This window comes from Colias eurytheme, chromosome 14 (genome assembly GCF_061535395.1).
Source record: "Colias eurytheme isolate Ceu_HAF_F1 chromosome 14, ilColEury1 Martin Lab GWU primary, whole genome shotgun sequence".
Lineage (NCBI taxonomy): Eukaryota > Metazoa > Arthropoda > Insecta > Lepidoptera > Pieridae > Colias > Colias eurytheme.
Window position 1 is genome coordinate 5,146,509 of NC_142993.1, and position 14,990 is coordinate 5,161,498.

At 32.0% G+C, this 14,990-nt stretch overlaps 1 protein-coding gene across 1 annotated transcript; it reads left to right on the plus strand.

The window, feature by feature from the left end:
- Nucleotides 1-1,936: 1,936 nt before the first annotated feature.
- On the plus strand, nt 1,937-14,239 carry LOC149902864 (glutamate receptor ionotropic, kainate 3-like). The gene is made up of 17 exons (XM_090109294.1): nt 1,937-2,160; nt 2,873-3,018; nt 3,409-3,576; nt 3,848-4,005; nt 4,337-4,533; nt 5,078-5,334; nt 5,411-5,515; nt 5,583-5,696; nt 5,813-6,010; nt 6,292-6,453; nt 7,431-7,630; nt 9,983-10,181; nt 10,391-10,479; nt 10,695-10,825; nt 11,029-11,144; nt 13,029-13,175; nt 13,814-14,239. The coding sequence occupies exons 1-17, from the start codon at nt 2,091-2,093 to the stop codon at nt 14,069-14,071; spliced, it is 2,715 nt and encodes a 904-aa protein (XP_089965420.1). The 5' UTR covers nt 1,937-2,090; the 3' UTR covers nt 14,072-14,239.
- The last annotated feature ends 751 nt before the right edge of the window (nt 14,240-14,990 follow it).

Here is a 14,990-nt window from a genome sequence, read left to right on the forward strand (position 1 = left end):
TGTACTCCAGATGTAATCTGTACTAATATTATAAAGCTGAAGAGTTTGTTTGTTTGTTTGTTTGTTTGAACGCGCTAATCTCGGGAACTACTGGTCCAACTTGAAAAATTCTTTCGATGTTAGATCGAGGAAGGTTATAGGCTATATATCATCACGCTACCACCAACAGGAGTGGGGCCACGGGGGTGAAACCGCGCGGAGCAGCTAGTACCTATTAGATATTTGGAATCTTCGAGATCACTGAGTCTAGACGTGCAAAGATGAAAAGCTTATTTGCTTAAGGAAAGTACACAAACTAATTTTATAATAGTAAAAAGCAAACAAGTGGTTTTGTTAAGATGTTTGCTACTAATTAATAAGCTGCGACTTGCGGTGGGTATACATTATTATTTATAACAAAAAGCGTACCTAATATATTATATTTGTTCCACAATAATACTATATGGTGAGTAAAGAGATATGACAAAGAAAAAATGGAATCTAGCGGAAGGCACAAGCTTTCAAATAAAAAAAGTATCATTGATGATACTTTTTTTATTTGAACTTTATACTGAAGAGTCGACTTTCGACTTTTCTGCGGTAGCAAACAATAAAAAACAAGATAAAAAATACAATAGTATTGAGAAGCTCTTATAATAAAAGCTTCACTCAGAAAAGCGGCTGGCATTGAAATAATATTAAATAAAAGAAAAATATTGGTGATGATAAATTTAATTAATGGAATTCTGTTTTTTTAATAAAACGTGTCTCACATAAAATAGACAGATGTTCCATAAAAATACTGTTAAGTGGGACTATTTAAGCCATCAATAAATAAACACATTTTATTATTGAACAATTTATTACTTTTTTATTGTATCTTTAAGACTGCTGTTTATTTGCAAACGATGTTGGTTGTTGGTTGGGTTTCTAAACTGCAGTGTTTTCGTTCATTGCTAATTATAATAAATTAATTCCTCCGAACTATCACAGATAACAATTATAATATCTAATACTATACTAGGTACTATTAACGAATCAAATACAGTTAGTTGACTACATAGCAAATCTTAATTAGATTATTAAAATTATAATATTCACATATATATCTTTACTAATATTATAAAGCTGAAGAGTTTGTTTGTTTGTTTGAACGCGCTAATCTCGGGAACTACTGGTCCGATTTGAAAAATTCTTTCGTTGTTAGATAGCCCATTTATCGAGGAAGGCTATATAACATCACGCTACGGCCAATAGGAGTGGAGCTACGGGGGTGAAACCGCGCGGAGCAGCTAGTTTATAATAAATATTAATTGCTGATGACTAGGCTCTACCACTCGTTTTACTTTCCTGTAGTGTCGAAAATAATCATACCTATCCGTTTATTTCCTATAGCTGTAAATACCAGAATCATTAATTAGTAGGTAAATTCTTTATTTCTTACTTATTAGGATTTGAAAGTTCTTCTAAACTTTTATAAAATTTCTCTACATAAAGTTGAAAAAATAAATTTTGAATTCAAGCTCACAATGCTCGCAATTTAGCAAACTAAAAAAACATTTCTTGATTATCTATAACGTAAATTGCCCATATATTTAATTTTTAGAACCAAACTGATTCCAGCGACATTTTGGTAAGTGTAAACAATGGACTGTTTTATAAAATGCGAAGAAAATTGCACTTTACTCAGCTCTAATGGATAGATATATATAAAATCTTAAAATTTTAACTTAAAATCAGAGAACTTTCTAGTATTGGATTTAATGGGTTATTTTAGTGAAAAGAGCAGATTCAAAAGTTCGAATCTATTACAATAAATAATTAGAAAACCAATTTAAATTGATTGTCTGTGAAACTAGACGAATGTTTGAACGCAGTCTATTGAAATAAGTGTGTCATTTGTGGAAAACTCGATCTAAATATAGGGCATGGATTATTTTGGACGCGGCGTGTCGCGGCGCGCTATTCACGCTAACCTAAACACATTACCGCTCTTTGTCTGAGCTTACGTTTATTACGTTTTTAAACGTTATTGCGGTAATTATAACGATGGTAATCTCATTAAGGCTTTGGACTGATTACCCTTAATGGTTGTGAAGTGAATTTCGTGAATGATGATCGCTAAATTGTTGTTATTGTTCGTTTTTTCGAGATGTGTTGTGGCAGGCCCGCCCAATATCGGTATGTAACTGTTATTGTTTAAATAAATATATGTATTATGTATTGAAGTACCAATTCTTACTAATAGTTTCTTATTTGTTCTTGTCGCTATTGCTTAGAATTATCAAGATTTCCTGTTGTATTCCTGTCGAATACGACAGGAAATCTTGATAATTGAAAGCAATTCTTCGTTTTTACAATTCGACTTCTAAGATCGATATAGCTTCTAGTTGTCTACAAGTTATTTTTTCACTATACACGTCTTTCTTGATAGACCAATATTTAATTAATAGGTTAATAGGTTACCATGTTTAATAAAAAATTGTTAATTGCAACAAATTGCTCAATGTAAAAGATTTATCTTGTTAACTCTCATACATATGCATAGTTAAGAATTGTAAAACATTTTCACTAAGAGCAATTTTATGTTGCGAAAGCTTACATCACTTTGCGTTTATTATGATTTTAAGCGATGTCAGTTTTGATAAAAATGTCCCTGGAAACAAAACACGGTGTCTACAAATTACAATTATTAATGTTGCAAGTGGCATTATTTAACAGCAATGTGGATAAAATTGTTTGGTGTTTTGTACATCAAAATTGTTATAAAATGTAGAGTATTATTATTTAGGACGCATTTCTTCAAACACACGGTTAATACAAATTTCTGAATTATAAAATTACTTTTTATTCAGATTAATTTAGAGAGCATTTCTTAAAATGTCTGTTTCAGGTGGTATTTTTTACGCCGATGACATCGACTCAAAAATAGCTTTAGAAGTGAGTGCGGAAAAATTCAATTTTACTGCTTTAACAATAGAAGTGTCCAGGCGAGGAGCGATCCTTGAGATAAGTGAGAACGTGTGTCAACTGGCTGAGGTAATGCTGTTTAATATATTATAGGAAATATGTATGGACCGATATTGATAATAAAATATCGAATGAATTAACAGTCATTGGAACATTTTTCTTTTTACCTTGAATCGCTGTGCTAGAGAAGGATTTAAGTAATATTAAAAAACAGTAAATGAAAAGCAAATAATTTATGTTTTTGTAGTATGCTTTGAACGTAACTAAATTCATAATTCTATGATCTAGATTATTATGGATAAATGAGTCCATATTAAATGCTTATGTATACAAATTATTAACATCAACCAACGACCTTCGAATACTTACAAAACTTTTCGATCTAAATTCAACCCTTGAGCTTCCGTAGTCTCCACTTAAAGAATATCTAGAAAAGATAACACAAACAATTACTTTCAGGAAGGTGTAATAGGTTTCATAGATGGCACGGGCGGTAGGGCGACTGAGCACGCGCAAGCTATATGCGATGGCCTGGAATTGCCCCTCATAGTGCTGCAACATAACGACCTTTATACAAGGAATTGGTCACTAATCAATTTATATCCGAGCCCTATGGCTTTTAATATGGTAAGTTTATGTTGGAGTTTTAGCAATATGTAATAGATATTTTCTTTCGTATTGGTTTCTATTTTATGGATGTAACCTTCCTACATTTTTCTTTCCAAATTGAGAATTGTTATAATATAAGAAATTGGGAATTGTTTCATTAGAGGTAACGCTAAATTGAAGTTTTATAAATGCTCTACATTTTTTGTAAAACCTCCGACTTTGCAAAAATCAGAAGACGGTAATTGTTGAATGTTTATAACCTTGTTTATAATACATTTTTTTATACCAGGCGGTACAGGAGCTAGTCAAAAAGTACAACTGGAACAATTTCACTATACTATACGAGAGAGGCCACAGTATGGTAAAAGTGCAGGATTTGTTAAAACTTAGCAATCCTATAGAACTGGACGCGGTCTCCGTCAGGGAGCTTAGAGGCGACAATTACCGGTAAGCTAACTTTATTCATTGGAACGACCTTTGAGATTAAACTCCAACGAGGCTTAAGGGAAAAAGTAATGCAAGATTCGTGAGGAAATTACATTTGAATGAAAGGATGAAGAAATTTTTGTGATGGTAAATTCATAAAATAATTAAATTCCTCAATCTTTAATTGGACCCAACTCATTTCAAAATGTGTTGTGTCAGTTTATTTTATTTCCAAAACTTAAAAAGATTAACTACTCTTTCTATTTATTTCAAACAAAAAACAAATCCAATTGCACAACTCTAACTCTCCTTAAACCTGACATTATTGGACTAATGCTCCAGTCTATTTCAGGGAAGTTCTAATAAACGCAAAACACAGTGGATACACGAACTTTGTAGTTGATTGTTCTTCCAACAAATTGGAGCTGGTACTACGTCAAGCTCAGCAAGTTGGTTTAATGGCTGATGGACACTCGTATATCTTTCTCTCACCTGATCTCTTTTCGTTAGACCTGACTAGATACAGATATGGAGGTGTGAATATGACGGGTGAGTTTTAAATTTTATAATTATTGTGTGTACTTTGTTTTTAGTTCTTATAAATGAAGCAAGACATTAATGAAGCAAGTATATAATATCTTAGTTTTCATCATAATTGAAAAAAAAATAATAAAATTAATGTAGTTTTCTTGTGTAATACTATCAAATATGCATTAAGGTGCGACGGTAAATATATTTTTAATCAAATCTATAGGAGAACATATTTTGTCTCATTAAAAAAATAACGATCCATTTAGTATGAATGCGTTTTTGTTTGTTTGCTAAAGAGGTAGAGATATTCCTTTTCAGACTTAAATTTCTTGAATTTTTTAGTATTTTAAAAAATACCTTTCGTATTTTAACCAAACATTTAATTTTTTCATTTCAAATGTGCCGAGTCAGACATCAAAGTTTCAAATTTATTTTCCAGCTGATATTTCATGTATCCACAGACGCATTCAATCAAACTAAGTCTGCGTTCAGTCGATGTGTATGAAAATTTTTGAGCAAAAGTATTCTCTAGCCAATGTTTTATTCATACGTTGTTTTCCAGGTTTCCGTCTAATGGATTTAGGTGATGTTATGCTGTACAACTACACAGCTCAGTTCAATGAAGCGTCGGGTTATACGTTAGAGCCGGACAACATTAAGACGAAGATTGTGTTAATTCACGATGCCGTAATGGTGTTCGCTAATGCTCTATCAAAGGTCCGCTACCTCAGGCGGCGAGAGATCGAACCGGCGCAGCTCAATTGTGAGTTCTATCAATCGTGGGTATACGGATCGACGTTGATTGATTTTATGAAGACGGTAATATTGTGCCAGGTTTTTGCCAAATTTCTATTATCATGCATAATTCATTTATTTAACATGCTAATCTTTGCAGGATAAGATTAATGGCTTGACGAGATCGTTAATTTTTGACGGTTTTGGCCAGAGGACCGATGTGTTTTTTGATATTGTGGAGTTAACTCCAGCCGGCCACCAATCTGTAGGTATTAATTAAGCATTATTTTGTAAAAGTTTAGTATTCGATATAATTGCTGATTGAATTTCAGATCGGTAGATGGGAAAACAATAAATTAGAAATTTCGAGACAGTTTGTTTCTAATGCCGAAATAGCAGAGGAGACCATAATGAGAAATAAAACGTTTAAAGTTCTTATTTCTACGGTGAGTAATATTACTTCTAAATGATTACATTTGAGAGCTTGCAAGAGACCATTAGAATATAATGATAATGTAACCACAACCATTAGCAGAAGATAACTGGCTCCAAATTATTTCAGACGCCGCCGTATGGTTACGTAAAGGAGTCGTCTCTAAGACTCGAAGGAAATGACCGTTACGAAGGATTTACTATAGACCTAATCGACATGATAGCAGATAAACTTGGGTTTAGTTATGAATTTGAAGTCGAGCCTGATTATGGAAGTTTGAATAAAGATAAAAAATGGAGCGGTATGGTTTTAAAACTACGTGAGGAGGTGAATTTTATAAGTTTGTAATGTTTGTTTCGCTACTTTGTAGTTTTCTTGAGTTTTAGAATTCCTTATTCTGTATTTAAGTATGGTATTATGAAACGTGCTGGATTGCATAAACTTTAGAACTATTTCTAAATTATTTTTTATTTGTTTTATTCAAAGTTACAACATGATTTAACTACTTATAATTGTAATTTAATTTGCTCAATATCCATCAACTAAAATTGATTGATTAATAAAATTCAACATTAAAGAGTCACTTAGTTATTGTTATTTTATTTTAGAAAGCTGACTTTGCCATTTGCGATTTTACAATAACAGCAGAGAGGCAGAGTGGCATTGATTTTTCAACTCCATTCATGTCCTTGGGTATTGGTATATTGTATAAGGAACCCAGTAAACAACCGCCAGAGATGTTTTCATTTATGGCTGTATTCTCTAAAGAGGTTAGTATGTTTAAAATAAATGTTACCTATCTATACCAATATAATAAAGCTGAAGAATTTGTTTTTTTTGTTAGTTTCAACGCGCAAATCTTAGGAACTACTGGTCCGATATGAAACATTCTTTCGGTGTTAGATAGCCCATTTATCGAGGAAGGCTATAGGCTATATACCATCACGGTAAGACCAACAGGAGCGGAGCACTGCGGGTAAAACTGGGGGGAACAGCTAGTACATAATATTAACTTTTTTTATTTTATTGATAGTTTATGTGTTTTAGTTGATATACAGTTCTGAATTTTCTAAATCATAAGAAACTTTTCTTTAAAACTTTCCTTTGGTCAATTGTGATAGAATTAAAATTAAAGAATCGTTATTAAATACTTCTTAACATGAATGCTAGCACAAATAAAATATAATAATATTGCACATTGACTTCATCGCAGTCGGCAGTACAATAGAATTGTAAGTTGTAACCGAGCAACGGAGGTGCGGTTTTGTTATGAAAGAACTTTGTATTGCATTGAGCATTATCTGTGGTTTTATTATTATGAAGGAAAAGGTTTATTATGTTTTTGTTGTTAATATAAATTAAAAGTTGTACAAACAATAGAAAAGGAACTGGTAAATGTTGTATAGCGTTTTTATTAGAGTAAACTAACTTTTTACGGCATATTCTGCTTTGTATTTTGTGCTTTTATTCCCCAATATTCAAACATGTATATAAGGTTTGTTCTCATCAACACCATGTTGTACAGCTTAAAATACCTACCTTACAAATAATTAATATGCATTTAGAGATTAGTATCTTTTAGAGACAAAGTCGCAACGCATCTGCAGAAGCCCCTGTAGATGAACATGGGCGGTGGACTTGCTTACGATCAAGCGCTCCACAAGCCCGTTTGCCCACTCTACTATAAAAAACCTAATTATCCTTTATTTAAATTTTATAAATATATTATAAAAACAAATGTCTTCAGGTATGGTACTACATGGTGCTAGTTCAATCAGCGTTGGGTGTTATCATGATATTTGTGGGTCGTATATCTCACAAGGAATGGCAGAATCCGGTACCATGTATTGAATCGCCTGAAGAACTAACAAATCAGTTCAGTTTCGCGAACTCTGTGTGGCTCATCATTGGATCTGTTATGCAGCAAGGTTCTGAAATAGCTCCAATGTAAGTGTATTTATTTTAAAAGAGTTGTTACCTTTTATGCTCTATGGTCACAAACTCCATTTTATTCTACGATAAGGGTGCTTAGAAACTAGGACAGTATTAATTCAAGTTAAGAATACTTAATGAATTTCGTTCAGTACCATCTTTTTTATTAGCTGAGGATACACTTATTTTTTTTTTATTTATATGTATGGGATTTGTGGTATTATATGCAGTTATTATGTGTACTGTGGAGTACTAGAATTTTACGTAATTCTGATTTAAATAAAGTAACCAAAGATAATTTCCAGTAGTACCTACCACTAAATTCTGTTTTATAAATTATTCATCTTCATAATATAATATGAGAAAATTATATGGTCCGTTATGTTACGTGCCTGGAACGAAGCTATAAATTAGGTGGACTATAAAGGTTTTCTATTCTAGGATATTCTAAATATTATATTAAATTTAAAGTACCTAGTCATCCTATAATTCATTCTACCTTTTCATTTTGATATAAGACACGTTAAAAATGATTTGAGCATTAACAAAACTTTGGTAAAAAATAATCGCGTAATTTAAAAATAGTTTTTAATTCGGTTCAATCGTCACGAAAATATGATTTCTCAGAAAAATGTTCAACCTGTACCTAAAACGATACAAGATTATAAGTATAAAGCTCTGGATTTCGTCGTGGTTTATATACAAACAAACAAACAAACAAAAATACTTTATTGTGCACCAATAAATAAAAATTACAAAAGTAAATATATAAAATAAATAGACACAGTTGAGCACAACAGGCGGTCTTATCGCTAAGACAGCGATCTCTTCCAGACAACCTGGTGGTCAAGGAAAAACAGTGTAAGTATTAGTTTATGGGCAAGAGGTGCATTTATAGTTTAAAATACATAAATAAAATAGTATAAACACAGCGAACATATATACATCCATAATATACCTACATACATATACTTACATAAACCTACATACACATACATACATACATAAAAGTAGTATATGTAGATAAAATAATATAAATACAAAGTACATATATACATCCCTATTATATACATACATATATACACATACATACATATACATATATACATACACATAGAAATGAGCTACTTACTAGTTGAAAAACAGACACATACGGTGACAGCACCAATACAACAATATTTAACTTAAATGAAACAGGTAGATCAGAGTTCATGACATGGACAGGTAAAATCGCTTCAGCAGTGTTTTGAAGGTGAGTAGAGATTGAGCTTCTCTTATGTCTAATGGTAGATCATTCCATAGCCTGATGGCACGCACAGTAAAGGAAGAATTAAAAATATGATTTACATGCCCCGGTACGACCAGACGAGACTTATTTGATGATCGAATTGGGTGTAAATTAGACACAAGGAACTCAAATCTCTCTTTTAAATATTGCGGTGTTTTCGGATCAAACAGAACACAGTACAGGAGGTGAAGGATATGAGTATTTCGGCGAAGTCGAATGGGAAGCCATTTGAGCTTAGAACGAAATTCGGAGACGTGATCGTATTTGCGCAAGCCAAACACAAATCTTATGCAAAAATTTTGAAGGCGCTCAAGGCAGTCAAGGTGGTATTCAAAGAGGTCAGGATAGCACGCGTCGGCATAATCTATAATAGGTAAAAGGAGTGTTGGCAGAAAGTTGCGTAGCCGGCGAATAGAACTAGCAGCAGCGAAAACCTTTTTACGCACTTCCTTTATTTGATTATTCCAAGTTAAGCATGAATCGATCCAAATCCCTAAACACTTAATTTCGTTGCGATATGGTATTGCAACCCCATCAACTACAACTTTTGGCAGAGAAGTCCAATCTATCTTGGATACGAAATATTTCGTACCACAAACAATAATTTGTGTCTTATTGGGATTCACGTTTAGGCCATGATTGAAACTCCATCTGACAATAGTGGAAATGTCGTTGTTCATTGTGGTCACAGCATTCGGCAAATCATCGATCGCTGCGTGGCAATAAATTTGAAAGTCATCTGCATACATATGATAGAGAGAAGTGATGTTCTGGGATATTGAATTTATAAATATACTAAAAAGAAGAGGGGAAAGCACACCACCTTGTGGAACACCAGCAGTAACATTAGCCCAAGAAGAAAGAGTATTATCAACTTGGATGCGTTGCTGACGTCCCTGTAGATAACTACGAAACCAATCAATATCTGTTGGAGATATGTTAAGAGAACGTAACATGCTAAGAAGTATGTCATGGTCAACTGTATTAAACGCATTACTAAAATCCAGAGATGTTAGCAACGTTAGTTGTTTTATATAGTCAAATTCTTCTACTTTAAAACATATTTACAACATTTTCAGTGCATTAGCTCCTCGAATCATAACCAGTGCGTGGTGGTTCTTCACTATGGTGATAGTGGCATCATACGTTGGTACTCTAGTCGCCTTCCTCACGGTGGAAAAGAATGTCCTCCCCTTTTCAAACGTGGTGGAACTGTATGAACATAAATCTATTTCTTATGGCGCTAAGACTAATGGCTCTACGAAACAGTTTTTTAAGGTAAATATAGTGAATTACAAACAAGAGGGAATTGAATAAAGTGGATCTAAATATCAAGAGTTGACTGTTAAAATCTTGCAATAATGTCTAATTTGTTTGATACTTAACTTTAAGTTAATAATTCAAACTTTTTGTGCAATAGTATAAAATAACTAGCAATATTTTTTTAAACTTTAAGTGTATTATTATTTTAGTGAATGTTTTTTCAGGAATCCACTAATCCAGTGTATCAGAAAATGTATCAAAAAATGTATTCGAAGGGATGGCTGGTTCCAGATAACGATGTTGGTGTGGAATTGTTAGTATATTATATTACATTTTTCTGTGAACGATACCTATTATACATAATAAATAAACAGTTTCAAATTCAATTCAGTTAACAATCTTATTTATTCGTGTAATATTGCTAAAAAAAAAAAAATAATATTATATTTTAACTAATGGTGTTATCCACTTGAAGAATTATTGTTTTCTTGCGCCATTTGCAAAAAACATTTTTTTCACGTTAATCAGGGTGGAGAAGACAAATTACGCGCTTTTCATGGAATCTACGTCGATCGAGTATACAATAGAGAGACACTGCGATTTGCTACAAGTGGGTGGTCTTTTAGATTCTAAAAGCTATGGGATTGGTATGAAAAAAGGTATAAATTATTTGTTTTCAAACTGTTGTTTTGCAATTAACATAAAGCAAAGTGATATGCTGTAATGTTACATGTATGTGTGTACCTACCTACCTTTGTAGATTATAGATATAATATCGGACGTTATGAAATTTCTGTTCAAATTTATTCTAAAATATAACCTATGACTTTTTCATTTGTCTTTAGAACTGAATTCTTTACAGGTTCCCCCTATAGATTCTTTATAAATGATGCTTTAATTCAACTCAAAGAAACCGGAGAGATACAGAAGTTAAAGGATCTTTGGTGGAAAGAAAAAAGGGGAGGTGGAAAATGTGGGGTATGTCTCAAGATATATTATATTATACTAATAAACCTTTTTCTATTTCGTGCCCCATAATATATCCTTGACAACACTAATATTATAAAAAGAAAACATTCGTTACTAATTATCTATTATTATTATTGTTTATACAAAATTATTTGAACAAAACTGTTTGATAGTTTTGTCATAAGTTTCACTTAGCCCTTAGGGCTAATTTTTCAATCCTTAGTTAAAACTTATTCATCGAATAACGTAATACTCTACCATTTAAAAAATGTATTCTAATTGCCCATATTTGACAGTTTATAGGTGGCATTTTAATATTATCACGTAATAATTTATTGGACGGGTAAGTTTCATCCAAGCATTGAAAAATCGGCCCTAAACAAAATAAGCTCTACATTGAGTCGGATAATAAAACAAATATCAGAGGTAAGTACTATGTAGGTTGGCATTAGCTACGGATGCATTTGCTCTGACTTATTCAAATAGAAAGTAATTTTTGCTAAGTACAGTTTTCATTTCAAACATTGTTTTAAGTTTAAAATTTTTATGCAATAAATTAGTAATTTACATATCCTAATTAATAATTATTATTAGCCACAATATTGTATACAACATATATTTTATTTATAGTTGTAGGTATATACTTTATATGTACGGATATTATTTTCATTTTTCAGCTAATACTCTTGAGAGAATCTTCCTCAGTTTGTTCCAGGAATTTTTCTTCTTGTAGACGTTTAATGTATTATAACATACATTGATATAAAGTCTTTGAAGCTACTCGCTCTTTTCCTTTATCCCATAATTGAATACTTTTCATAGATAAAGGCTTACTTTACCTGTATAAAGCTTAAATTTACCAGATTTACATAGTATTAGATATTGTAATACTGTGGTATTAGTTTTATTTACAAGTAGTCACGGCCGCGACTTCGTGTACGTTAGGTATCTTAATTACCATACAACAATCTCCTTATCTTCACTGTCTCATATTTGAACAGAAACACAGCCCGAAAATATTTTGACTAGAGCTATCAAGATTTGTTAATTTTAACCAATATTCAGTTCCATTGTTTATAGCCAAATTAAGAAATCGATCAACTGTCAATTAGTTTTGCTTCAAAATAAATGAGACAGAAAAATGTTTATAGCAGTGTTGGCTTTTAGCACAGCTTTAAGTAACTCGGAGTCTAACACAACCGTGCTTATACCCCCCGAACAAGTACTACTCAGGCAGAATTTCCTCACTTTAATAAAAAAGTGTTAACAATGAGGCTAGTAGATGATGATGGTAAACGAATACCACTGCCCCTAATACACCCAATTCCTATACACTTTTTCCCTTATTGATGATGATTTGGTTCGATGATTTATAACGAAACTAACATCATTGATCAACAAGCCAGTTCCATAGAAACGCAATTAGAACCGCAGCTAATACAATCCCATATTCGTCCATGTCACACGTCCGGTACACGTTGTTATGCTAATTGCTTGTAATTGGCGAGACACGCTGGATGTAAAGTGATATGTATTAGAATTTTGATTCAATTAAAGCGGGTTTTTTGTTGACTTCAACTTGGTATAGGGTTAACTGGTTGAAGGTTTGTTTGCAAGTGATTATTATTAATTGGACGTATTTTGTAGACGATAAACTTAGTTGTGATAACTAATTTTGTGTTTATTTATAGAAAGCAACACGAATGGAATGTGTTGATTAAAAAAAGGCTATATTGTTTGCTAGGTAATTCGCAAAATTTAAATACTATGAGCTCTATTTTATGAATACTATCACGAGCTTAGCAAATTTGAAACTACACTTTGTTTGTACCTACATGTAAAATTAATACATTATGAATGATAAAAATCCATATAATCGTATAAAATTTGTAGAAAAAACAAGACCAGGAGCAAAAACAGTTGGGTATGAAGAACATGCTTGGAGCATTCGTGGTTCTAGGAGTCGGATGCTGTATTGGTCTTCTAATTTCTACTCTGGACATGCTATGGGGAGTTTTTAAACGCTCCGTTAAATACAATGTAAGTATATTTTATTTGAAAACAACAAATCGTGCTGATTGACTATAAATTACAAATTTATCTGTAATAGTCTGCCGATCGGATAAAATTTCACAAGCAGTTTTACATGTTTCGTATACATTTTGAGTTTTGTTTTGAGTGATTTACATAATATCTACGATAATTACATAGATGCTCATCGAACTTAACAATAAAGTAAATTACTACGAACACTAATTGTTTCTAAATATTCTATTCTAAAAATTTGTAGAGTGGTTCGGTAAAGTCGGTAATTATTAGATTAACAACTTTAACTCAGAGAGGCTCCTTATTGATCTAACCCTACATAAATTTTGTGTTATTTATTCAAAAGAGAGTATTTACTGTAAGTAAATTCAGAATAATTAATGTTTCGCTACTTTTAGGCTTATGGTAAATAATTGAAGCTGATCTTTGGTAACAGAATAATCAAAATCACTTTTAATAGGTACTAACTGATAGATAAATTATTGCGTATTTAGATCATACTACAAGATAGAATTTTACCAAATTCTAGATTTATAGAATTACAAAAAGTTTAATTAGTAAGTAACTAGAAACTAGTATAAATACAACAACTTGTAACTACCAGACTATGAATAATGCCCTATAATTTTCAGACAACATTCAAATACGAATTGATAGAGGAGTTAAAATTCGCGCTCAAATTCAGCGGTGACATTAAACCAGTAAAGCGCCCGCAGCGGACTCTTGGAAGCGCTGAAGCGCTGGCAGAACAAGAGGGCAAGGACGAGGTGAAGTCTCTCAAGTCCATACGCTCTGGAAGATCCACTGACACGCATAGAACTCAACATTCGCGTAACTCGAGGCATTCTAGTCTGAGCGTCGCTTTTGCCAGAAGGAGGGAATACACGTGATTTTTTTAAATGCAGTAATTTCGAATTTTCGAACTTTTTCTATTCTTTATAAATTTATATTTATAAAGCATTTGAATGCCATAAAACAAAAAATATCAATTTCAAGATTGTTATTGTTGTAAAAATGTAGAATGTGATTTTTTATAATACGTCATAATGTTTATTTCATTATTTAAAAAAGCTTATACTGACTTCCTTATTGATTTGCAGAAATGATTAGAAGTACATAGTAATGAATAGTGCAATAAATAATACAATGCCTTTTTATAATATAATAAACATTAATAATATGAGCATAGTGTTTTATTACCTTACAAATGACATAGTATCAAAAAGTTGATTTGAAGCATTATATAAAATACCAATCTATTAGTTACTTTCGAAGTTTTTTGAATTTACATACCATCATTATAATGAAGTTATTCAAAAAATGATTTTATACTTAAAGAGAATAATGTCTTAACTCTACATTTTCATTCTGACAAAAAAACCTAAGCGAACGTTACGTTACATACCAACGTATCGCGTATTCAAACAATTTTCAGAAAGACGCATGATTTTAAGTAACCTTTATCGCTTGTCATGTTTGAGAATAAAGATGTACACGGAACATTCGTAACACATTTCTGGGAATAATTGGATATTTATGTGCCCCAGCTAATGTACTACATAAACCATTATACCAAATGAGAGAGTATAAAATATGTGACCTTTGAAATAATTACTTTCTTTTCAGCTCCACACGGGCTCGGAGATTTATTTACTTCTTTTGTTTTACGACAAAAGTGTTCCGCGACGCGAAAACATAATATTTTAGTGCCATTATATTATTAATATTAGATAAAAATATTTCAAGGCTTTCTTTCTGTTTTTGCAAATATCTAATTTTCTGTAGTGATGGCTTTACTCAATATTAATG

Coding starts and splice junctions, on each gene's coding strand:
- LOC149902864 (XM_090109294.1), top strand. CDS start 2,091: ATGATGATCGCTAAATTGTTGTTATTGTTCGTTTTTTCGAGATGTGTT. Junction 2,161..2,872: donor GGCAGGCCCGCCCAATATCG/GTATGTAACTGT, acceptor TGTCTGTTTCAG/GTGGTATTTTTTACGCCGAT. Junction 10,826..11,028: donor TGGGATTGGTATGAAAAAAG/GTATAAATTATT, acceptor AATTCTTTACAG/GTTCCCCCTATAGATTCTTT.